This window comes from Palaemon carinicauda, chromosome 45 (assembly GCF_036898095.1).
Source record: "Palaemon carinicauda isolate YSFRI2023 chromosome 45, ASM3689809v2, whole genome shotgun sequence".
Classification (NCBI taxonomy): domain Eukaryota; kingdom Metazoa; phylum Arthropoda; class Malacostraca; order Decapoda; family Palaemonidae; genus Palaemon; species Palaemon carinicauda.
Genome location: NC_090769.1, coordinates 27069655 through 27096578, shown reverse-complemented (window position 1 = coordinate 27096578; position 26924 = coordinate 27069655). Strand labels below are relative to the sequence as shown.

Below are 26924 nucleotides of genomic sequence, written 5' to 3'. Positions count from 1 at the left end.
TCCCCATACCCTGACGAGGTGGTATTGGGAGAGTCCTAGTCTACAATTTTCCATCTAAAGAACTTCAGAACAACTTCCTAGGACGAGTCACACTTCTTCATACCTTCACACACAGCTTGCGTAGGCCGCAGTCCTTGCGTAGCAAGGTTCTAGCGAGGTGCAGGGGCTCTTTATTTCTTGGGTACTTACACACTCAAATAACGAGACCCCGGGCAAAGCCAAAAAGCCAGAACTGGCTGGGACATCCACCCTTCCTAATGGGTGAATCACCCCTATTAAATAGTGTGGTTTGTATTCCAGTTACGGAACAAATGACAAAACCTTGAAGTCCCACCTCCAAGCAAAGTGAGTTCAAGCACAGGTGTGTGAGGGGGCGGGTAGCAAGCTACCCTCCCCTAGCCCCGCTAACTAGCGGTGTGGGTAGTAAATCCTCGTTAAATTTTAATGGCTCGTCATTTCAGCTACGCCGAAAGTAATACCCCTTTTTCAATATTAAACTTACCCGATAATCATGTAGCTGTCAACTCCGTTGCCCGACAGAATTCTATGGAGGGATACGCCAGCTATCACAATACTAGAAGGGGGTGTACTCACCAGCGCCACCTGTGGCCAGGTACTATAGTATTTCTTGTTGACACCTCCTCAATTTTTCCTCTGTCGTGCTTCCGGCAAGACGTTCTGGGATACGCTTATGTTCTTGGAGTATTTTCACGATTTTGGTGAAGTATTTCTCTTTGATTTCGGCTGTCGCTTTACTGGAACCTTCTATATTAGCTTAGTTAGCTTTTGGAATTAATTTGAAAATCATGGTGACGAAGAGAGTATGAACTCTCTTTCACCTTTAAATGGCCGACCCTTCCCTTAGACGGAAGTGTTGGTGTGTAAGAGAGTATAGACTCTCTTTCTTAATTTTGCTTAACAAAAGTTATAGATTAACTTCCTTTTATTATAAACTTATTAAAATTAATTTTTATATTTGTTTATATTCGACCTTCCTAATAGTAGGCGGTCTTTTCTTGGTACCGAAGTTAATTAACATTGAGCCTGTCATTTCGGTTTTACCTGTTAACATATTATGCTATTTCCGCCACAGAGTTTGAAAGAATTTCTTTGATAGTCTCGTACTGTTTTCAAAGTTGAACTAACGTTTTGTTTTGTCTCTGCAGTTGTTGACGTTCAGAACGTTCAACTTGCGCTCTATCGTTACGATAGAGAAAGAATTTTCACGGTTTCACGTTGCAGTAAGAGTAACCGTGTCTAGCGTTTTGTTCATTCTTTCTTAACTTAATGGTTTTAATCCTAATAAGGAACTTTTCATTTTGGGAAATATTTCAGTTTTTTCCTTTAACAATAATATGTTTTAACGATATATATGATTGGGCTCTTCTCTCAGGTTCTAAGTCAAGAGAGAGAGAGAGAGAGAGATAGAGACGGAGGGAGAAAGAGGAGGATAAACGTTTCATTCAAGCGAGTAACGTTGTTATCGTTTTTGCTCTTCTCCCTAGTCTCTTTAGGGGAAGAAGGTAAACGTTTCTAGAGTGATCTAGTGTTTAGTCTCTTTCCAGCCACTGAATTATTTATCTTTCATTAGATTTTTCTGTTACATTGTAATTCTGTTTTCGCAATTACTAACTTTTGAGAAAGGATAGAATTGCGTGTTTCAGGTACAAACCACTTAAAGTTTCGAGTTCAGTGAAATAAGTGCAAACAGAAAATCAAAGTGATAAGTGATTAGCGCAAAGTGTGTCAGTGTTGTGCGTCAGGGTACTTCTGTGCGCGCCAGTCGTCCTCCCAGTCCGGGACCTCTTGCAAGCTCCCAAGCCCAGGGGAGAAGCAATGTCGAAGGGCATAAGGGTTCAGCAGGCCTTGATCGGCGCACAGAAGTATCCTCGGTGGTTGTGGGCGTGTCTTACCGAGACCGTCACTCCCACCCGCAGACGATTGAGCCCTTATTTTGCTCGTCTGCAGAAGAAATTTAGGGGAGAAAACGCTGGTCTCAGGTCTCAAGACCTCTTAAACGTAAAGTCCAGACCTATGCCAGACGTACGAAGTTAGAGTTCAACAACCCGGATGCAGTCATTGGGTTAGCTCTGACTCTCCTCAGTCATCAGTTGAATGCACTCCGCCTAAGAGGAGTAAGGTTCTGCCGCAACAGATCTCTGCTGTTAAGGCTTTACCTCAGCAGACCTTAGTGTCTGCCGACCCCAAGTTGACTCTACTGCAGTCCATGCAGTCACAACTTTCGGTCTTGATGCGTGAGTGTCGGGCTGAGAGTGTTGCGCCTCCGCCTCCGCCTACACTCCCTCCGCCTACACTCCCTCCGCCTGCGCTCGCTCCGCCTGCGCTCGCTCCGCCTGATCGCAGTACCACCTGCCAGGCGTACGATGTTGAGCCACGTTCTGAGTTTGCTGTTCCCAGTGGTGTTCAGCCTCCGCCTTCTTTAAGGCAACCTTTACAATGGGATCAGGAGGATTATACCTCTCTTCCTCCGCATCCACTTGCTGCTCCACCAGTGATGCACACTCGGTTGAGGTACAACAACCTCTCCCGTCCTTGAGTCAGTCTCCTCAGCTCTCGCTGCAGCGAGCTCAACCCTCCACAAGGCAAGCACCACTACACCTTAGCCTTGCGCCTCAGGAGCCTCAGCTTGCGAGACATTTACCTTGTTCTGCGCAGCCTCTACCTCATCGCGCTCCGCTCACACCACAGGAACAGGAACTTGCTACTCCGCTTCCGCCAACCGCTCAGCAAGCGCAACCCTTGGGTTCAGCCACTCATGCCAGGAGTCAGCCTCCTCCACCCATGCGCCTACCTTCTGCTTCTTCCTTTGATCAGCCTTTGCAGACTGAGCCTCAGGTGTTCCCTCAACAGAGTCTTGAAGAGGAAACCACAACTATTGTTGTTCCAGCTCGTTCTGACTCTGCTGTTCAGCATACCTTACCTCCATTTTCAAACCTTATGATAATGGAGGTTATTTGTATTACTTATAAAAATATATTTGTATTCCTTGCAATATATTTTTAACAATATCGCAGAATATGGCAAAAAATATGAATCATGAGTTATGAATGTAAGGTAAATATTATGTTGATATTTAAACCCCATGCAAGCATGCATAAAGCACTCTAGCACTGGTCATGGAATTTCTGAGAAATGTTAAACGCCATGCACACGCTCTGCTTACCTTACAGCATGCTCTACATACAGCATGCTCTGCTTACAGCATGCTCTGCATACTACATGCTCTGCATACAGCATGCTCTGCATTCAGCATGCTCTGCATACAACATGCTCTACATACAGCATGCTCTGCATACAGCATGCTCTGCATACAACATGCTCTGCATACAGCATGCTCTGCATTCAGCATGCTCTGCATACAACATGCTCTGCATACAGCATGCTCTGCATTCAGCATGCTCTGCATACAACATGCTCTACATACAGCATGCTCTGCATACAGCATATTCTGCATACAACATGCTCTGCATACCTTACCGCATGCTTCTCAGTCACACATCTTTGGTTGTTGCCAACTCACTAGACTGTCAAGCAGTTTCATAACGTTGCCTTCTAGTCTGCTGCTTTTGCACCAGTGAACCCTCACTGAGAGAACTTAGCTTTTCTAGGATATGGTCCCTGTAGATGAGAAAGTTCTTTTCTCCCTCCTTCTGATATTCCCTTGAGGACTCTGTCATTTGGAGGGAGCCTTTAGCTGCATAGCCTCTTATGGACTTTTATTTAAGCATAACATGCTTCCAGGGAAGGTAATGGTTCCACTTCAGTCGCTAATCCCGTCTGTTACCACACCTGCTCCCATAGACCTTGAGCTGTGTTGCAAGACATGCAGTCCAAGCTTAGTCCTTGTTAGAGGATTTTTTTGTTTACGGAGTCAATGTGTCACGGGGAAGACGTTCAACAACCAACAGAAGTGACTTGTTGTGACGCAGTGCGGCAACCTCAGCAACCTGATAAGGAGTTGTCTGTACGAACCAGACAGTCTAGACAGATTCGGGTTGTCACTGTACTTCCTCGCTTGCCCATGATTGACAGTTCACAGACTGTGCAGCAGTACCATGATCTTGTATCCGGCTCCGTCAGACGACTGGCTTTTAAGAGCTCCCACAAGTCGTCGCTGTCTGGAGATTTTCAAATGGACTATGGATCTGACCAAGGAACTGGGCCTCCTGGTCAATTTTGAGGAGTCTCAGCTCGTCCCATCCCAGACCATTGTCTCCCTGGGTATGGATCTTCAGAGTCGAGCTTTTCGGACTTTTCCGTCGGCCCCAAGGATCTTCCAAGCCCTAGAATGCATCCAGAGCATGCTGAGAAGGAACCGATGCTCAGTCAGGTAGTGGATGAGTCTAACAGGGACACTTTCATCGCTGGCCCTGTTCATCGTGTTAGGGAGACTCCACCTCCCCCCCCTTCAGTATCATCTAGTTGCTCACTGGATAAAGGACATGACGCTAGAGACGGTCTCAGTTCCTGTTTCCGAAGAGAGGAGGTCTTCTCTCGCGTGGTGTAAGAACAGCTTTCTTCTCAAAGAAGTCTATTTGGCTGTTCAGAAACACGACCGCCGTCTCCTCTCGGACGCATCAGACACGGGCTGGGGTGCGACTTTGGACGGACAAGAATGCTCGGGAACATGGAATCAGGAGCAAAGGACACTTCACATCAATTGCAAGGAGTTGTTGGCGGTTATTCTGGCCTTGATAAACTTCAAGTCCCTCCAGCTTAACAAAGTGGTGAAGGTGGACTCTGACAACACCACAGCCCTGGCTTACATCTTCAAGCAGGGAGGGACTCTTTCGTGGAAGTTGTTCTAGATCGCAAGGGACCTACTCATCTGGTCTAAAGATCGAAAGCTAACTGGTAACGAGGTTCATTCAGGGCGGTATGAATGTCATGGCAGATCACCTCAGACGGAAGGGTCAGGTCATCCCCACAGAGTGGACCCTTCTCAAGAATATTTGCAGCAGACTTTGGGCCCTGTGGGGTCAGCCAACCATAGATCTGTTCACTACCTCGATAACCTAGAGACTCCTGTTGTATTGTTCTCCGATTCCAGACCCAGCAGCAGTTCACGTGGATGCTTTTCTGCTGGATTGGTTCCATCTCGACCTGTATGCATTCCCGCCGTTCAAGATTGTCAACAGGGTACTTCAGAAGTTCTCCTCTCACAAAGGGACACGGCTGACGTTGGTTGGCTCCGCTCTGGCCCGCGAGAGAATGGTTCTTAGAGGTACTGCAATGGCTGGTCGACATTCCCAGGACTCTTCCTCTAGGAGTGAACCTTCTAAGTCTACCTCACGTAAAGAAGGTACACCCAATCCTCCACGCTCTTCGTCTGACTGCCTTCAGACTTTCGAAAGACTCTCAAGAGCTAGGGGCTTTTCGAAGGAGGCAGCCAGAGCGATTGCCAAAGCAAGGAGAACATCCACTCTCAGAATCTATCAGTCTCAAGGGGAAGTCTTCCGTAGCTGGTACAAGACCAATGCAGTTTCCTCAACCAGTACCACTGTAACCCAGATTGCTGACTTCCTGTTATATCTAAGGAAAGTAAGATCCCTTTCAGCTCCTACGATCAAGGGTTACAGAAGTATGTTGGCAGCGGTTTTCCGCCACAGAGGCTTGGATCTTTCCACCAACAAAGATCTACAGGACCTCCCTAGGTCTTTTGAGACCTCAAAGGAACGTCGGTTGTCCACTCCAGGCTGGAATCTAGACGTGGTCCTAAGGTTCCTTATGTCATCAAGATTTGAACCTCTCCAATCAGCCTCTTTTTAGGACCTCACATTAAAAACTCTTTTCCTCGTGTGCTTGACAACAGCTAAAAGAGTAAGTGAAATCCACTCCTTCAGCAGGATCATTGTTTTCACATCTGAAACGGCTACATGTTCCTTGCAGCTCGGTTTTTGCTAAACGAGCTTCCTTCACGTCCTTGGCCTAAGTCGTTCGAGATCCCAAGCCTGTCCAACTTGGTGGGGAATGATCTGAAGAGAGTACTTTGCCCAGTTAGAGCTCTTAGGTACTATCTAAAAAGGTCTTAACCTTTACAAGGACAATCAGAAGCCTTATAGTGTGCTTTCAAGAAACCTTCTTTTCCAAGTTCTAAGAACTCAGTTTCTTACTATTCAGGCTTCTGATTAGAGAAACACATTCTCATCTGAAGGAAGAAGACCTTGCTTTGCTGAAGGTAAGGACACATGAAGTGGGAGCTGTGGCTACTTCAGTGGCCTTCAAACAGAGCCATTCTCTGCAGAGTGTTATGGATGCAACCTATTGGAGAAGCAAGTCAGTGTTCGCATCATTCTATCTCAAAGATTTCCAGTCTCTTTACGAGTACTGCTACACCCTGGGACCATTCGTAACAACGAATGCAGTAGTAGGCGAGGGCTCAGCCACTACATTCCCATAATCCCATAACCTTTTAACCTTTCTCTTGAATACTTTTTATGGGTTGTACGGTCGGCTAAGAAGCCTTCCACATCCTTGTTGATTTGGCGGGTGGTCAATTCTTTCTTGAGAAGCGCCGAGGTTAAAGGTTGTGATGAGGTCCTTTAGTATGGGTTGCAGCCCTGTATACTTTAGCACCTTTGAGTTGATTCAGCCTCCCAAGAGGAACGCTGCGCTCAGTAAGGAAGACGATCTTATTAAAGGCAGAGTAACGGTTCAAGTCGACTTCCTTACCAGGTACTTATTATTTCATTGTTATTGTGGATAACTGATCATATGAAATACGGGATACTTAGCTATCCTTTAGTCTTGTACACTGGTTTTTTCACCCACCCCCCTGGGTGTGAATCAGCTACATGATTATCGGGTAAGTTTAATATTGAAAAATGTTATTTTTATTAGTAAAATAAATTTTTGAATATACTTACCCGATAATCATGATTTAATCGACCCTCCCTTCCTCCCCATAGAGAACCAGTGGACCGAGGAAAAATTGAGGAGGTGTCAACAAGAAGTACTATAGTACCTGGCCACAGGTGGCGCTGGTGAGTACACCCCCTTCTAGTATTGTGATAGCTGGCGTATCCCTCCATAGAATTCTGTCGGGCAACGGAGTTGACAGCTACATGATTATCGGGTAAGTATATTCAAAAATTTATTTTACTAATAAAAATAACATTTTAAGTAGCTAAAGTTTGTATAGTTAGGAAAAATACATATTATCTACGAATTTGTCATATTACTTTCGGCGTAACTGAAATTATGAGCCATTAATTTTTAACGAGGGTTTACTACCCACACCGCTAGTTAGCGGGGGTAGGGAAGGGTAGCTTGCTAACCCCCCCCCCCCCCTCTCACACACCTGTGCTTGAGCTCACTTTGCTCTCGGCTCGGATGGTAGTCGGATGTGTCCGCTTTCATCCTCGCCGTCATTTGGCAGCCATTTAATGCTTTTTTTCTTTTCCTTTTCTAGTTTTGTGTGTGAAGTTGGCCTCTGCGAATATGAGCACCTGCCCTGGGTTTCCCGACCGCCCCTGTGGAACATTCATGTCGGCAGTTGAGACCGATCCTCACGCCCTTTGCCCTTCCTGTAGGGGCCAATGATGTGATAGCAATAACAGGTGTAGGGAGTGGTCTACCTCCCAGTGGGAGAGGTTTTCGCGACGACGGAAGAAGTCCAAACGGGATATTTCTCCTTTGTAGGTTTCTTTGAAAGGAGAAAACCCAAGGCCTCTTCTTCCGCTGACCAAACCTCCTCCGAAGCTCCCACTCGATCGGTCTCTTCTGAGAGACCGTCGAGTGGTAGCGTAGACCAATTTACTGTTTCCCAAACTCGGGGCTCGAGAGTTGATGTTGCTTCCCCTAGCGAAGCAGCTCCACCTCTCCCCCCGGTGGAGGATATGTCACTAATCCCCCTTTTTCAGCTTTGGCCCTCCTTGGGGCTTGAGGGTTCGCCCTCCAAGGAGGTTTTACTTAACTACATCCGATTGGGTGCCGCTGTCAAGCAGTCGCCGTCACCGACAAGAGATTGATCCTCTGTCTCTTGTCGACGTTGTGGTGTCAGAGGTATCCAATGCGGACATTCTTCTCTAGAGGGATCTATCTTGTTTGAGCCTAAGGATGTGGAACATGCCATTGAGAGGTGGAGGAAGTCTCATCAAGACTCCCTCCTTCATAGGGCTTTAACATCTAAGCCCTATAAGCCTCCAGCACCACAGCAGTCCCGTCCAATCAAGACCACTAAAACAACGACAGCAGCGAAGACCGTGTTGTTTAAGCCCTATCCTGTCAAAGGAAGGAAAGACAAAAATTCTTCCAGGGGAGGCAAAAATCCTAGAGGGAGCAGCCGAGGCCGCAAACGCTAGGATAGGCAGTCCCCCTGCATGTCCACCACTGGGGGGATGCCTACAAGTTGCTCAAACAGGTGGGAGGAACTCGGGGCCGATTCCTGGACAATCTCCGTGATCAGTCTAGGATATTGCGTCCCGTTCATAACATCTCTACCTCCCCTGACGACGAATCCAGTGTCATTGAGCTCCCATGCCATGGGATCGGCAAGGGGGCAAGCCCTTCGGGCAGAAGTCCAGGCCCTGTTGAAGAAGGGCGCTCTCCAAGAGGTCCTCGACGAATCTCAAGGCTTCTTCAGTAGACTCTTTCTTGTAAAGAAGGTGTCTGGAGGCTGGAGACCAGTCATCGACCTCTCAGCTCTGAACAAGTTTGTCAAACAAACTCCGTTCAGCATGGAGACGGCTGACACGGTCAGACTAGCAGTGAGACCGCAAGACTTCATGCGCACACTGGACCTAAAGGACGAGTACTTCCAGATCCCAGTCCATCTGTCTTCAAGGAAGTACTTAAGATTCAGCCTAGACAACAGAAAGTACCAGTTCAATGTGCTGTGTTTCGGTCTCTCCACAGCACCACAAGTTTTCACCAGAGTGTTCACCCTAATAGGATTGGCATCCGTGTCCTCCGTTATCTGGACGACTGGTTAATCCTAGCAGACTCTGTGTCATCCCTTCTTCAACACTGAGACAAACTTCTGAGACTTTGCCAAGATCTGGGGATCATGGTAAATCTCGAGAAGTCCTCACTGCTTCCCACTCAAAGACTGGTATACCTAGGCATGATTATAGACACCAATCTCCACAAAGCCTTCCCATCAGACGACAGGATAGCAAGGCTGAGGAAGGTCGCAAGGCTGAGGAAGGTCGCAAGACCTTTTCTCAGATGAGAAGAACTTCCAGCCCAATTGTGGTAACGTCTCCTCGGTCATCTTTCAATGCTGGCCCGTCTAGTTCCCAACGGTCGCCTCTGGTCAGAGTCAGAAAAGTATCTCCATATAAATCTCCTAGAGATTAAGGCCGTCTTTCTGGCCCTTCAACAGTTCCAACAGTACCTGGCAAGTCACTCAGTGGTGGTGATGAGCGACAACACCACAGTAGTGGCCTACATCAACAAACAAGGAGGTACTTTTTTGCAGCAACTATCCCATCTAGCAGTAGAGACACTGAGATGGACAAAGTCCACTCGATACCACTATCTGCACGCTTCATTCCGGGCAAAAGGAATGTGCTCGCCGACAATCTGAGCAGAGCTTCTCAGATAGTGAGTACCGAGTGGTCTTTGGATCATCTAGTAGTCAGCAAAGTCCTGACTTTGTGGGGTTCTCCGACTGTGGATCTTTTTGCAACGGCCCTGAGCTTCAGGCTCCCGCTGTACTGTTCCCCAGTCCCAGATCCCAAGGCTCTCTGGCAAGATACTTTCCAACAACGGTGGGACAACATCGACGTTCACACCTTTCCCCCCGTTCTGTCTGATGAGGAGGGTACTCAACAACACCAGAACATCGGTCAATCTTTCAATGACCCTTATAACTCCACTTTGGCATCACGCGGAATGGTTCCCGGACCTTCTGCAACTCCTAACGGAGCTACCAAGAGAACTCCCTCCACGACACAATCTACTCAAACAACCACATGCCAACATTTTCCACAAAGCCATAGGTTCACTACGACTTCACGCCTGGAGACTATCCCGCATCTCTCTGAAAGAGGATTTTCGCAAAAAGTTGATGTCTGGACACCTGTGAAAGTCTTCGGCAGCAGTCTACCAGGCAAAGTGGAAAGTCTTCTGTGGTTGGTGTCGTGGAAGGGGTATCTCTCCACTCGATGCCACTATTCCAACAGAAGCGAAGTTCCTCATGTATTTGCGAGAAGAAATGCACCTTTCAGTCTCGGCAGTGAAAGGCTATCACTCAGCCTTAAGTCTAGCCTTCAGGCTGAAAGGAATGGACATTCTTTCATCGCTAAAACTGTCCCTACTCATACGTAGTTATGAACTTACCTGCCCTCAGTCGGAAGTGAGACCTCCCCCATGGAACGTGGTTCGAGTTCTCAGGTCTCTTAAGAGACCTCCCTACGAACCATTACGCCAGGCATCAGATCGCCACCTAACTTGGAAGACTGTATTCCTGCTAGCTTTGGCCTCGGCCAAGCGAGTCGGCGAACTTCATGGTCTCTTATGACATCGCCCATTCAAGGGGATGGGGGGAGGTAACGTTCAGTTTCGTCCCTGAGTTTATTGCTAAGACTCAGAATCCTGGAGTGGTGGATCCTCGATTCGACTCCTTCCGGATTTCTAGTCTCCGTACTGTAACAGATGACCCAGACCATCTCTTATTATGCCCAGTAAGGAGCTTAAGGCTGTACCTCAAAAGAACAGCTGCAGCCCGTCCTCATGTACCAGCTCTATTCGTCAGCACAGGAAGGACTAAGAGGAGGGTCACCAAGAACACCATCTCTTCATGGATTCGTAGGGTCATTGACCTGGCACTGAATCCAGACCCTCCTCCATCAAGTCGCCCTAGATCACATGATGTCAGGGGCATAGCTACGTCCCTGGCCTTCAAAAAAAAATTTTCAGTGACGCAGGTTCTTCAAGCTGGGGTGTGGAAACGTCAAACAACGTTCACATCCCACTACCTGCAAGACGTGACCCACAGGAGACTCAATACGTTCGCTATCGGCCCTGAGGTGGCTGCGCAACAGCTGGTTTAAAATCTCAAGCTCCTTATTGGACAAGTAGCAGAAGGTTAAGGGCATTGTTACCCGGTTTTAGTCTGCATGAATGAAAAGGTTTGACTGGCCCCTATTCTTTTCTTCACCATCCCCTCTCTTGGGGGAAGCAGGATCCTGGGTTCTCTGCATAGCTGACCTCAAACCACTGCAAATAAAACATGCTCCTTTGTGTTCCTAGCACTAAGATTAATACTGTTACGTCCCCATACCCTAACGAGGTGGTATTGGGAGAGTCCTAGTCTACAAGTTTCCATCTAAAGAACTTCAGAACAACTTCCTAGGACGAGTCACACTTCTTCTTACCTTCACACACAGCTTGTGTATGCAGCAGTCCTTGTGTAGCAAGGCTCTAGCAAGGTGCAGGGACTCTTTATTTCTTGGGTGCTTACACACTGTACTTGAATAACAAGCCCCCAGGTAAAGCCAAAAGTCAGACTGGCTGGGACGTCCACCCTTCCTTATGGGTGAGTCACCCCTATTAAATAGCGTGGTTTGTATTCCAGTTACGGAACAAATGACAAATTCGTAGATAATTTGTATTTTTCCTAACTATACAAACCTTAGCTATTTAACCAAACTTGCCCGCCAGCCCTATCCCCCTTGAAGTCCTACCTCTAAGCAAAGTGAGCTCAAGCACAGGTGTGTGAGAGGGGGGTGGGTAGCAAGCTACCCTCCCCTACCCCGGCTAACTAGCGGTGTGGGTAGTAAACCCTTGTTGAAAATTAATGGTTCGTCATTTCAGCTACGCCGAAAGTAACACCCCTATTAAATAGCTAAGGTTTGTATAGTTATATATTAGGAAAATACAAATTATCTACGAATTTGTCATATTCTCATCTTAGTATTTTCTGGGCAAATTTTTGTAGTTTAGTTATATTTAGTTAATGTTTTTGACACTTTATGCATCCTTCAGCATAAAAATGGTACTGTAAATATATTAATGAGCAGACAAAGAACTATAATGAATATAACGTTGAAAATGTGCAGCAAACATTAGCTTACAATACTATCAAGAAACAAAGAAAACCAAGAAGGATCAGAGAGAATTGTGAATGAGAAACTGCCATAAATATCTTTCCCTGAAATTCTTTAAAAAAGTAAATGAATAGGTAATGTGGTCAGAAAAGGGTTATGTAAGGGACCGGATGTGCTTGCTTAAATATGAAAAATCGATGTTTTAGGGATAGAATAAATCGTCTTTATTAAAAACACTATTTGAAACAAAATGTAGCCAAAAATCCAATAATCTGATTTTCCAAAATTCTAAGCAGAGGTCATGAGTGTTGCTAACTAGCTTGTCACTTGCCAATTATCTAACTTTCAATATGAAACTTTGTAATTCCCTTAGGTATAGGAAAGACATCGTCGTCGGCACCCACTCATGTCCGAGTATTGGGTTCTGTCGTTAGCCATCAGCCTCCTATCTATGGGGTGGGTGCTTATGCCTGATGTGGCTGTCAAGTCCTAGTCTGTGGTGGAAGAGTCGCGGACAGTGTTCACAAGGGAGGGTAGGTGGTGGGCGGGGCTGTTCTAATCGCTCTCTCCTTCTTCTCCTCCTAGCCTCCTCATTTTGTCTCCTCCTCTCCTCGAAGTCCACGGTGCCATGGTGTACTGTACTTCTTCAGGTTTTCCTGTCCCTGGCTATTTCTTCCCATGAGGAAGGATCGATGTCAGTTAGAGCCAGGGTGCGCTTTAGTTGATCTTTATAGCACATTTTCGGGGCTCCTCGTGGTCTGTATATACAAAAGTTGTTGGAAAATTACTATCTTTGACACTTTTTCAAAGATAATTTTTTTAGTGTATTAATGGTAATTGGTAATCATTCATGGACTGAAGGAGAATTGCTTAATCACTTTGAAACATGAGCAACATGGGATTAATGGATTGCTTGCCATTGGTGACAGTGATATTGAGTGTGATCACTGCTGGCAACCTTGGGAATCTGAGATACATTCACTTCAGTGCTGTAGTAACTACTGTACTGTCTTCTTTTTCTTTCACTGGTGCAATGCAGTGACCTTTGACGGCGCCGAGTAAGGTTGTGAACTCAAAGGCAAGTTGGAAACGACTGAGTTATATTATTGTAGAACTCTCTCCTTATATACAAAACCTCAAGGCAACAGGACATAACAAGTTCACAAGACAGACAATATTACAGAGGAAAAACCAGACATGAATTTTCATGTTCGTTTTAGTGCGAGGGAAGAGCGAAGATACAAGCATAATATATACAAAAGGAATTATGTACAATTGTGTGAAACACAGTTGGTACAGACCAGATAATTTGTTAAACAGGAATGTTTGCTAAATATAAGTGATGAATTTGTTCTGTAACTTAATGATTTTTTTATAATATTTATTCTTGTAAATATTAGTATAGTTGTGTGCTCCTTGTGTAATTTTTAAGATATATTTGCAGTGCAATATATGGTACTTGATGAGTACAGTAAGGTATAGAAAAATTATGAAAAGATTACTTAATAGTTTTGTTTAAATTTATATAGGCTCAAGAGAATGAAACAGCAGTTGCGACTACTCGCTTAGAAGTAACAAAAGCCTGTGATATGAAAATTCAAGAGGTTATTAAATCTTCAAGGGAGAGGACAGCAGCTGTAGAAAATATGTATCAAACCAAGATTTCCCATCTTAACACCATCATTGCTAAGCTGCAAGTAAGTGCTAAGGACTTTTAAATGAATATATATTTAAGGTAGCCTCATCAAAACAAGTTCTTTGCAGCATCCCTACTATCCATATGTATAACTTTATATCTTTTATTTTTCATCTATTCTCTTTTCAGTGGGCTTTTCAAATTTCTTTAAATGTTCTTACTTGTATGCAAACCTTCCTTTAAAATAGGTAATGTCTTTAGTAGAGCTGCAATGGCCATTGAAATAATTAACGAGGTAGCTAATGACCGAGGTTGAAACTACAGATATACTGTTTCATCCTGTCTTAGACTGTTTAATCTTTCTCTCACAGTTTTTAATTTGAATCATTTATAGTGTCTTTGTGTTCATGATAGGAAGCAGGAATTTGTATATGCATGGGAGCAAATATAAACTTTTAAGTTATTTGTTTTGTTCCTTGTTATACAAACCTGAGTCCATTAAAGTTAAGCTTCCCACCCCAACCACCTTCTCAGTCTCAAGTTGAAGGTCTAAAGTAAGAGTGTGATAATAGAGTGTATGGGGTTACTTGGCGATGCTCACCATTTGCCGTTAACTCTCTAAAGATTTCGGTGGCTGTTCCAGCTCTGCTGAAGATATTCTGTATACTTACCTTTTTTCAATATTAAACTTACCCGATAATCATGTAGCTGTCAACTCCGTTGCCCGACAGAATTCTACGGGAGGGATACGCCAGCTATCACTATACTAGAAGGGGGTGTACTCACCAGCGCCACCTGTGGCCAGGTACTACAGTACTTCTTGTTGACACCGCCTCAATTTTTCCTCTGTCGTGCTTCCGGCAAGACGTTCTGGGATACGCTTATAATCTTGGAGTATTGTTCACGGCTTTTGGTGAAGTATTTCTCTCAGATTTCGGCTGTCGCTATACTGGAAACTTCTCTATTAGCTTAGATAGCTTTTATTTAGTTCTGTTTAATGGTTAACGATCTTTTTGCTTGATTTGGAATCCCCCTTGACTAACTCTTTGATTCGGGATGTCTGACCTTTCACGGGCCCCACCCCATGGACGATGTGGGTCTTGTGATAGGCGTGTTCCGGGGGCCTCGGTAGATCCTCACACCGCTTGTTCTGACTGTGGGGAGGGGCCCTGTCAGTTGGAGGATCGATGTGAGGAATGCGCCGGACTTTCGGAACTTGAATTTGTTCGATTCCTGAAGTATTCAGCCGGGTTGGAGGGGGAGAGAGTTAGGAGGAGTTCTTCTCGCTCTTCTCTTTTTTCCTCACCTCGTGATCCTCAACCTTTTCCTCCCCCTGTAGTGGCTACCCCCGAACCTACTATTTGTACTCAACCTGATATGTCCGATGTTTTGCGTGCCATTCGGGCTTTGGGTGACAAAGTGGAATCGGTGGTTGGTGACCATAAGTCTCTTATGGCGGAGGTCAAAGAACTTGGGGTCGGGGGTGCAGTGGGAGGGGATGGTGCCGGTGCTGTGACAAGTGCTAGTGTCAGTGCGGTGCCGGGTGCTGGTGTCAGTGTCGGTGTGGTGCGTGAGGGTGCTTCTGTGCGTGCCGGTCGTCCTCCCGGTCCGGGACCTCTTGCGGGCTCCCAAGCCCGGGGGAGAAGCGGTGTCGGGGGGCAGAGGGGTTCGGCGGGCCTTGGTCGGCGCGCAGAGGTGTCCTCGGTGGTTGCGGGCGTGTCTTGCGGAGACCGTCGCTCCCACCCGCAGACGATTGAGCCCGTCTTTTGCTCGTCTGCTGAAGAAATGTCAGGGAGAAAACGCTGGACTCAGGTCTCAAGACCTCTCAAACGCAAAGTCCAGACCTCAAGAGCTCTACAACCTGGTTGCAGTCATTGGATTAGCTCTGACTCTCCGCAGTCATCAGGTGACTGCACACCTCCTAAGAGGGGTAAGGTGATGCCGCAACAGACCTCATCTTCTGTTAAGGCTTTGCCTCAGCAGACCTTAGCGTCTGTCGACCCCAAGTTGACTTTGCTGCAGTCCATGCAGTCACAGCTTGCGGTCTTAATGCGTGAGTGTCAGGCTGAGAAGGTTACACCTCCTCCTGCGATCGCTCCGCCTAACCGCAGTCCAGTCTGCCAGGCGTACGAAGTTGAGGCTCCTCAGGATACCTTACCGCGTACTGAGTTGCCAGTTACCAGCGGTGTGCAGCAACCTCCGCCTTCCTTAAGGCAACCTCAGCAATGGGAGCAGGAATCTTATGCCTTACTTCCTCCGCTTCCGCTTGCGGTTCCACCAGCGAGGCAACAATCTCTTGAGGTACGACAACCTCTTCCATCCATGAGGCAGCCACCTCAGCACTCGCTGCAGCGACCTCAACCCTCCTCAAGGCGAGAGCCTCAACACCTTAGGCTAGCACCTCAGGAACCTCAACTCGCGAGACAAGAACTGCGTTCTGCGCAGCCGCTACCTCAACTCTCGCAGCTCACACCTCAGGAACCTCAACTCGTTCCTCAGGAACCTGCTACTGCGCATCCGCAACCCTTACAGCAAGCGCAACTCTTGAGACAAGAAACTCATGCCAGGAGTCAGCCACCTCAACCCATGCGCCTACCTTCCTCTACTCTTCTTGACCAGTCTTTGCAGCCTGAACCTCAGGTTTTAACTCAGCAACAGAGACTTGAGGATGAAACCACAAGCGTTTATGCACCCGCTTGTTCAGATTCTGCTGTTCAGCATACCACTGTTACATTACCTCTCACTTCGCTACACTCTGGTGATGAGGTTTCTGAGGAGGAAGCTGCGCACCTGGATCCCTCATCAGACGTGGAAGAAACCAAGTCTTCTCCTCTACCCATTGACTTTCGTAAGGTCCTGGCTCTTTTCAGAGAGGTATACCCGGACCATTTTGTTTCTGCTACCCCCCGCTCTCCTCCATCTGAGTTTTCGCTGGGCATGCAACCTGTTAAGTCAACGTATACTAAGCTCGTCTTTGCTAGGTCCTCTAAGAGAGCCTTAAGAATATTAGGGGAGTGGTTGCAGTCTAAACAGCAACTAGGGAAGACTTCCTTTATGTTCCCACCTACTAAGCTCACTTCTAAAGCGGGCGTATGGTATGCCACAGGAGAGGAACCAGGCTTGGGAGTCCCTGCCTCTGCCCAGGCTGACTTCTCAAGTTTGGTCGACTCTCCTCGTAGAACAGCAATGAGGCGCTCTAAGGTTTGCTGGACCTTCTCCGATTTAGACCACTTCCTAAAGGGTGTATTTCGTGCATTTGAGATATTCAATTTTCTAGACTGGTGCCTGGGGGCCCTTAGCAAGAAGACCTCCCCTGCGGACAAGGACTCGGCCATGCTTTTAATGTCCTGCATGGATAAAGCAATTCGGGATGGATCTGGCGAGCTTGCTTCAATGTTTGTGTCAGGAGTTCTTAAGAAAAGGGAGCAACTTTGCTCCTTTCTTTCTTCCAGCATCACACCTTGTCAAAGGTCTCAACTCCTTTTCGCTCCGCTTTCTAAGTTCTTGTTTCCTGAAGAGCTTATCAAGGACTTGTCTGCGGCCCTGATTCAGAAGGACACTCATGATCTTGTGGCCTCTTCAGCTCGTAAGACTAAGGTTGCTCCCTCAGTTCCCAGGACTTACCGCACCCCAGTGGCTGATACTCCTGCTACAAGGTTTATTCCGCCCTTTCGTGGTAGAGCCCCCAGCCGAGGAAGCTCCCGTCCAGACTCTTCCAGGAGCAAGTCTAGGAAAGGTCCCAAGACTTCAAAAGGCAAACACTGACTCTCCTCCTCTCCAGACAGCAGTAGGAGCCAGACTCAAGATCTTCTGGCAAGCTTGGGAAAGGAGAGGTGCAGACGCCCAGTCTGTCAGGTGGCTGAGGGAGGGTTACAGGATACCATTCTGCCGCAAACCCCCTCTGACCACTTCTCCCATCAACCTCTCTCCCAACTACAAGGAAAAGGACAAGAGGCTAGCGTTGCACCAGGAGGTGTCGCTCCTGTTACAGAAGAAGGCAGTGGTTATAGTCCGGGACCATCAATCCCCGGGCTTCTACAACCGTCTCTTTCTGGTGGCCAAGAAGACAGGAGGTTGGAGACCGGTGCTGGACGTCAGCGCGCTCAATGCTTATGTCACCAAGCAGACGTTCACTATGGAGACGACGAAGTCGGTCCTAGCAGCGGTCAGGCAGGAGGACTGGATGGTCTCGTTGGATCTGAAAGACGCTTACTTTCACGTTCCTATTCATCCAGACTCCCAACCTTTCCTGAGATTCGTTTTTGGAAAGGTTGTGTACCAATTCCAAGCCCTGTGTTTTGGCCTAAGCACAGCTCCTATGGTGTTTACGCATCTGATGAGGAATTTTGCAAAATTCCTCCACTTATCGGACATCAGAGCCTCCCTTTATTTAGACGACTGGCTGTTGAGAGCCTCCACGAGTCGTCGCTGTCTGGAGAGTCTCAACTGGACTTTGGACTTGATCAAGGAACTGGGTCTGTTAGTCAACTTAGAAAAGTCCCAGCTCATTCCCTCACAATCCATTGTTTACCTGGGAATGGAGATTCGGAGTCAGGATTTTCGGGCTTTTCCATCGGCCCCAAGGATAAGCCAAGCCCTAGATTGCATCCTGAGCATGCTGAAGAGGAGCAGTTGCTCGGTGAGACAGTGGATGAGTCTCACAGGGACCCTGTCATCGTTAGCCCTGTTCGTCGAATTAGGGAGACTCCACCTCCGCCCTCTCCAATTCCATCTAGCAGCTCATTGGGACAAGGATTTGACGCTCGAAGCAGTCTCTATCCCGGTCACCAAAGAGATGAAGACCACTCTCTTGTGGTGGAAGACCAACCTCCTTCTCAAGGAGGGCCTATCGTTAGCAATTCAGACCCCCAATCTTCATCTCTTCTCGGATGCATCAGACTCGGGCTGGGGCGCGACCTTGAACGGACAGGAATGCTCGGGAACGTGGAACAAGGAACAGGAAACGCTCCACATCAACTGCAAGGAGCTTCTGGCAGTTCATTTGGCCCTATTGAACTTCAAGTCCCTCCTGCTAGGCAAGGTGGTGGAGGTGAACTCCGACAACACCACAGCCTTGGCTTACATCTCCAAGCAGGGAGGGACCCATTCGAGGAGCCTGTACGAGATAGCAAGGGACCTCCTCATTTGGTCAAGAAGTCTAAACCTCACCCTAGTAACGAGGTTCATTCAGGGCAACATGAACGTCTCAGCAGATCGCCTAAGCAGAAAAGATCAGGTCATCCCCACGGAATGGACCCTTCACAAGAGCGTGTGCAACAGACTGTGGACCTTGTGGGGTCAGCCTACAATAGATCTGTTTGCCACCTCCATGACCAAGAGGCTTCCTTTGTACTGTTCTCCAGTTCCAGACCCAGCAGCAGTTCATGTGGATGCTTTTCTGCTGAATTGGTCCCATCTCGACCTTTACGCATTCCCACCGTTCAAGATCATCAACAGTCATTCAGAAGTTCATCTCGCACGAAGGGACACGGCTGACGCTGGTTGCTCCCCTTTGGCCTGCAAGAGAATGGTTCACAGAGGTACTACAATGGCTGGCCGACGTCCCCAGGACTCTCCCTCTAAGAGTGGACCTTCTACGTCAACCTCACGTAGACAAGTTGCACCCAAACCTCCACGCTCTTCGGCTGACTGCCTTCAGACTGTCGAAAGATTCGCTAGAGCTAGAGGCTTTTCGAAGGAGGCAGCCAGTGCGATTGCCAGAGCAAGGAGGGTATCCACTCGTAGAGTCTACCAATCCAAGTGGGAAGTCTTCCGGAGCTGGTGTAGAGCCAATGCAGTTTCCTCTACCAATACCTCTGTAACCCAAATAGCTGACTTCCTATTACATCTAAGGAATGAGAGATCCCTTTCGGCTCCTACGATTAAAGGGTACAGAAGTATGTTGGCTTCAGTTCTCCGCCACAGAGGTTTGGACCTTTCTTCCAACAAGGACCTTCAAGACATCCTTAAGTCTTTTGAGACTTCTAAAGAACGTCGTTTACCCACTCCAGGCTGGAATCTAGACGTAGTCTTAAGGTTCCTTATGTCGCCTAGGTTCGAACCTCTCCAGTCAGCTTCCTTCAAGGACCTTACCCTCAAGACTCTTTTCCTCGTCTGCCTTGCAACAGCTAAAAGAGTCAGTGAGGTTCATGCCTTCAGCAAGAACATTGGGTTCACATCCGAATCTGCAACATGTTCTTTACAGCTCGGATTTTTAGCTAAGAATGAACTTCCTTCACGTCCTTGGCCTAGATCGTTTGAAATTCCTAGCCTTTCCAACATGGTAGGTAACGAGCTAGAAAGAGTTCTTTGCCCTGTCAGAGCTCTGAAATATTATCTTAATAGGTCAAAACCTATACGAGGACAGTCAGAAGCCTTATGGTGTGCAATCAAGAAACCTTCGATGCCCATGTCCAAAAACGGAGTTTCGTATTATATAAGGCTTCTGATTAGAGAAGCCCATTCTCACATGAAGGATGAAGACCTTGCTTTGCTGAAGGTAAGGACCCACGAAGTGAGAGCCGTAGCCACTTCGATGGCCTTTAATAAGAACCGTTCTCTGCAGAGCATAATGGATGCAACTTATTGGAGGAGCAAGTCAGTGTTTGCATCATTTTATCTTAAAGATGTCCAGTCTCTTTACGAGAACTGCTACACCCTGGGACCATTCGTAGCAGCGAGTGCAGTAGTAGGTGAGGGCTCAGCTACTACATTCCCTTAATCCCATAACCTTTTTTTAACCTTTCTCTTGAATGCTTTTATTGTTGTTTTTATGGGTTTTTACGGTAGGCTAAGAAGCCTTCCGCATCCTTTTGATTTGGCGGGTGGTCAATTCATTCTTGAGAAGCGCCTGGGTTAGAGGTTGTGTAGAGGTCCTTTAGTAGGGGTTGCAGCCCTATATACTTTAGCACCTTAGAGTTGATTCAGCCTCCTAAGAGGAACGCTGCGCTCAGTAAGGAAGACGAACTTAATAAAGGCAGAGTAACGGTTCAAGTCGACTTCCTTACCAGGTACTTATTATTTCATTGTTATTCTGAGATAACTGATTATATGAAATACGGGATACTTAGCTATCCTTTAGTCATGTACACTGGTTTTCACCCACCCCCCTGGGTGTGAATCAGCTACATGATTATCGGGTAAGTTTAATATTGAAAAATGTTATTTTCATTAGTAAAATAAATTTTTGAATATACTTACCCGATAATCATGATTTAATTGACCCACCCTTCCTCCCCATAGAGAACCAGTGGACCGAGGAAAAATTGAGGCGGTGTCAACAAGAAGTACTGTAGTACCTGGCCACAGGTGGCGCTGGTGAGTACACCCCCTTCTAGTATAGTGATAGCTGGCGTATCCCTCCCGTAGAATTCTGTCGGGCAACGGAGTTGACAGCTACATGATTATCGGGTAAGTATATTCAAAAATTTATTTTACTAATGAAAATAACATATTTCAATTTACACTTCTTTCTCAATAGTGAATCCTTCAAGTGATCCTGACGAAAATTTATAAATACAGTACAGTATTCCATCCATCCATCCATATACCAAGGCACTTCCCCCAATTTTGGGGGGTAGCCGACACCAACAATGAAACAAAACAAAAAGGGGACCTCTACTCTCCATGTTCCTTCAGCCTAATCAGGGACTCAACCGAGTTCAGCTGGTACTGCTAGGGTGCCACAGCCCAACCTCCCACATTTCCACCACAGATGAAGCTTCATAATGCTGACTCCCCTACTGCTGCTACCTCCGCGGTCATCTAAGGCACCGGAGGAAGCAGCAGGGCCTACTGGAACTGCGTCACAATCGCTCGCCATTCATTCCTATTTCTAGCACGCTCTCTTGCCTCTCTCACATCTATCCTCCTATCACCCAGAGCTTTCTTCAGTACAGTATTACTATATGTAATTGTTGACCAAATTTTTAATTGCAAAATCTGCTGTGTGAAACCAAATGTAAGTCCCCCCCTATCAGTTAGGCTCATAGTTCTTGTCAGTGGTCTTTTCATGTTTACTATGTGGAAATTAGTATTCCTCATATTACACAGATCCTTTCCATGGAAATCAGTATTCCTCATACCACATAGTACGCAGTTCTTTTACAGTTTCTCTCCCTCTAGCTAAGATTTGGAATTCACTTCTTACTTGTGTGTTTCATGATTTATTATCTTATATGCATAAGGAGACAGGTTTATCACTTTCTTCTTGGTCAAAACCCACATGCAGTAGATATTCTCCTTTCAGGCTGAGAGAAGACTTGAAAATCTTCGAGATATTGTAGAAGACAAAAATTATGAGAGTCAGTTGAAAGCCGATCTGGAATGTGTCACAAAAGAAAAAGATGCCCTGAAAAGTGAAATTGATGTTTTGAGAGATAGGTTTGTATTTAGATTACACAGGTGAATCTTGAATTTCTTTTATTGTAAACATATGCATGAGTTTATATGCCTCTTTGTTCCGGCATGGATACAAACCCTCCGCTATTTATAGGGGTATACTTTCGGTGTACCTGGAAGAATACCCTGTGACGAGCCGAGAGAGGGTTGTGAACTCAAAGGCAGGATGCAATCAACTGAGTTGTATTATTAAAGAACACTCTCTTTTATATACAAAACCTCAAGGCAACAGGAAAATACATATTCGAGAAATGACAATATTACATAGGCGACACATAGACATGTTTGTTCTGGTTCTTTTTAGTGCGAGGGAAGAGCGCAGATACAAGCATAATATATACAAAATAATTATGTACAATTGTGTGACACACGGTTGGTACAACCCCTATACATAGCTCCAGGTTTGGATACTAGGAAAAATACAAATTACTTACAAATTTGTTATATTTGTTTGTATTCTAGATTGTTTTCTGAGATAAACATGACAAATTAATGCACTAACATTGTTCATCAAGATAGTCGGGACAGTTTTAAATGGATAATCACTCAGCAGGTTTTGTGCTGCTGAATTATATATTGACACTTTTTGCAATTTAGTTGTTAATGGTTATTTTCCTATTTTTTCATTTTGGAAAAAATATTTTCCTTCATCCAATAGCGGGTAAAGTAAACATCAATCGTTCAAGGAAAATAATATAGTTGTATTTTAAAAGTAGTGCAGTCCACCCCTAACATTCATTATTTTGATAATGATATTTGAGTGGAGACCCTGGAATTTTGCAACCATTTTGTTTTTAATATTCAGGGGGATTTGCAGTTATATAACAGTGGCTACACGAAAGCACTCAAAATTGTATTAGAGGAGATGTGGCTTAACAGAAATATAAAAGCTATTATTACACAATGGCTTTCAAATTCAATTGCTTCAGCCTGGTTCTTTTCTGAATAGAGCTCTTCTAGCAATTGATATTAAATCCATCCATATACCAAGGCACTTCCCCCAATTTTGGAGGGTAGCCGACATCAACAAGAAACAAAACAAAAAAGGGGACCTCTACTCTCTACGTTCCTCCAGCCTAACCAGGGACTCAGCCGAGTTCAGCTGGTACTGCTAGGGTGCCACAGCCCAACCTCCCACATTTTCCACCACAGATATTAAATAACCAATGCAAGATGGGGCCTTGATGGGAATATGTGCAATATGTACAATAACCTCCATGGTTATTAAATTGAAAATGCAGGGCAGTATTTATGTCATTTAAATGAGAGATTTGGCTAGGTAAAGGGATATTTTTTTTGAAGCCCTCGTGAAATAATGAGTTTTTTCTTTTCTGTTTGGGCTCTGTCCTATATTTGCTGCTATAGAACTATGAATGATTTTTGGTGTTGGGTTTATATGAAAATATGCTTACTATTTTTTTTTTCTCTAAAATTACAGTTTATAGAAATAACAAAGGGAAAAGTTTATGTTGAAACTTTTGTCATTAAGTAGTATTCAGTAGTGTGGGGTTTGCTTACGCATCCCAACCCAACAATTCAATGGCTATTTCAGCGCTTCTTAATCCATGTCCCTCCTTTAAGGACTCAGTTTAGTATAGTTAGAATATCTATGGAAAATGCCAATTTCTTTTTTAAGTCATTCCTTTGCAAGGGAGAGGATAGTTATACAGATTCTATGTATCAGAAATCTTGGTCAGCCATTCAATGAACTGGAATAGAAATTAGTGGGAAGTGTTAGCCACACAGAAAATGTTGCTAGGCAGGTTGGATTTTGGATTAAGACAAAATGCATTATGTGTCTGGAGAATATAAGTTTATACAGCAATCGTAAAACTTGTACTATGATTAATCAAGATTATTATTGTATGTGTATATATGATAGGTTAACTGCATCATTTGATCTGGACCAGAAGTCACAGGCCCAGCAGAAGATAATCTCTGATTTAGAATCAAAGCAAAGGGCCCTCTTGGTAGAAGTCAGCGTTTGGAGAGAAGAAGCAAAGAAACTACAACAGAAGGCTTCAGATTTGGAGAATCAATTTAAGAGAGATACTCAGGAAATCTTGCAGGTATGTATATTATAATTGTATCATTTAGTAATTTTCTTAAGGTACCTGTTTATTCAAGAGATCTATATGGAAAAAATAATAACCCAGCTGTATTTACAAATATAAAAAAAACTGGTTGCTATTCCTCCTTATGGTAGCCAATGGGAAACATCCCTGTCAGGCTTTCTTTGAGTCATAAATTCATGCCACTTTCAAGCCTAATAGTTTCTACAATACTAGCATCTGCAACCTCACCGTTCTTGTGAGCTAAGGATTGGTAGGGGTTAAGAGGAACCTATAGGTAAACCTGTTATGCCATCAGCAGCCATTGCTTGGCCCATCCTTTGTCCTAGCTTGGATGGAGAGGATGCTTAGGCACTTATCATAAATACTGGGCCTTGCCTCTGCTACTCATATGCAACCTTAAAACCATAAGTTTGTTCCTATGCAGAATACAAACCATCATCCTTTAATAGGGAGAGGTTTCAGGACATTCTGGAAATAATTGTTAGAATTGTTTAATTAGGGGTTAAACAACTGGTGGAAGAAGTGGGGGAGAAGACCGGCCACCCCTCCACCAGCCGAAGTAGTCTCACACTTGTTTTGGCCACTAGCGATTATGGATGTACCGCTTGCTCCCTAATCAAACTTTTGTTCCGACACAGATACAAACCTTCGCTATTTATAATAGGGTATTACTTTCGGCGCAGCTGAAAGACGAGCCATGATAATTTTAGCGAGGGATAACTACCCCATCCGCTAGTTAGCGGGTGGAGTGGTTGGGGTAGACTGGCTACACCGCTTACTCACACCTCTCGGCTGAGTAACCACTTTACTTTTTGACTCGGTAGAGGACGGACATGCTGCCCTTCTCTCCCGCAAAGACTTGCCTTGATGATTTTTTATTTTTTTTGTGTGTATTTTCTTATATCTTACATATATTTGAGTGTATATATGTATAAATGGAAATATACGTTGTTAGATACGTGTAACTTTAATTGCCGTTGACATCGTATCCAACTGCCTCCGCCGTAGGGAGTTGTCATTGCCGCCCTTCCCTGCGACTGATGGTCAGCAGGTTCTCAACACTGCCGTGTGTTTGTTTCATTACAGAATTAAAGTGTATAACAGTTCTGCTCCCTTTCGAGGAATTATCTTACAAGGAGGTGACTTATTCCCCGAATAGTGTTTTTTGTGCAACGGAGCATGAATTGTAGTTGATAACAACTTCCTTTTTTTTCCACAGGTAGCAGCAACGTAGAACACAAGGCCGAGTGCTATGGCCGCCCTGTTCGTGATCATGCGCTCTATGTGGTAGCTCGTGAGCTGCCCTCATTACGAGGTAGCATTCACTGTCAACCTTCAACTTGATGTTCTTCCTCTGAGGGAACTTCTCTCGCTCTCTCTCGCGAGAGAGAGAGAGAGAGAAAGAGTGATTTTTGTTTATGCCTATGCTTTTTCTCATAGAGCTGGGAGAAAGCTTTACTTAGGCTATGTCCTCTTGCGGGAGGACTTCTCTCTCGTTCGCGAGAGAGATTTTTATGCCTGAGCTTTTTCCCCATAGAGCTGGGAGAAAGCTTGCCTTAGGCGATGTCCTCCTTCGGGAGGACTTCTCTCTCGTTCGCGAGAGAGTTTCTTACGCCTACGCTTTTTTCCCATAGAGCTGGGAGGAAGCTTGTTTTAGGTGATGTCCTTCTTTGGGAGGACTTCACTCTCGTTCACGAGAGAGAGATTTTTAAGCCTATGCTTTTTTCCCATAGAGCTGGGAGAAAGCTTGTCTTTGGCGATGTCCTCCTTCGGGAGGACTTCTCCCTCGTTCGCGAGAGATATTTTACGCCAACGCTTTATTCCCATAGAGCTGGGAGAAAGCTTGTCTTAGGCGATCTCCTTCAGGAGAACTTCCTTCTCGTTCGCGAGAAATAACTTGTAGGAGCTTGCTGATCCACCAGGGGCAGTGGCAGAGCTTTCTCCAAAGCAGGTTATCCTTTCGGGGGAACGAGTTTCTCGTCCTCGAGAGAAGACCGCCTCTGGGCATCGGCGGTCCCCCGTTACGCTTATGGTTCTTCTTCAGGTGCGGAGCGAGAGCCTTCTCTTAAGCGACTTTTTCCTTCGGGAGAACAAACCTCTTATGCGGAGGTGTTATCTTGAGCCTTTGCCATGTAGATCCTGCGGGTTCTCATGACAGTAGGAGTCCTTCGGGACTCCGCTCGAAATCTTCGGGTTTCAGTTACGCTGAACCTTCGGGCTCTCGTAACGATGGTAACGTTGAGCCTTCGGGAACTTGAACCATCAATCACGCTGACCTTTCGGGGTCTCGTGACAGAGGAACCTCGGTTCCTCGTTACACTGATCCTTCGGGGTCTCGTAACATTAGTTATGCAGAACCCTTGGGCTCTCGTAACTTTAGTCACTCTGACACTTTGGTGTTTTGTGACGGGAAACTTCAGGGTCTCGTAACATTAGTTACGCTGAACCCTTGGGCTCTCGTAACTTTAGTCTCTCTAATACTCCGGTGTGTTGTGACAGGTAAACTGCGGTTTCTCATTACGCTGACCCTTCGGGGTCTCGTAACATCAGTTACGTTGAACCCTAGGGCTCTCGTAACTTTAGTTACTGACATTTCGGTGTTTTGTGACAAGAAAACTTCGGTTTTTCGTTACGCTGACCCTTCGGGGTCTTGTAACATTAGTTACGCAGAACCCTTGGGCTCTCGTAACTTTAGTCACTCCGACACTTCAGTGTTTAGTTACAAGGAAACTTCGGTTTCTCGTTGCGCTGACCCTTCGGGTTCGCGCAACACTTTTCACGCTGAACTTTCGGGTTCTC

At 45.7% G+C, this 26924-nt stretch overlaps 1 protein-coding gene across 4 annotated transcripts in view; it reads left to right on the top strand.

The window, feature by feature from the left end:
* Positions 1 to 26924, top strand: part of LOC137634979 (uncharacterized) — a 205253-nt gene that overhangs the window by 104409 nt on the left and 73920 nt on the right. For all 4 annotated transcript variants that reach the window (XM_068367575.1, XM_068367578.1, XM_068367577.1 and 1 more), the window contains exons 4-6: positions 13544 to 13711; positions 21899 to 22032; positions 23933 to 24119. In XM_068367575.1, coding sequence (XP_068223676.1) covers positions 13544 to 13711; positions 21899 to 22032; positions 23933 to 24119 — 489 coding nt within the window. The remainder of the gene's footprint in view (positions 1 to 13543; positions 13712 to 21898; positions 22033 to 23932; positions 24120 to 26924) is intronic.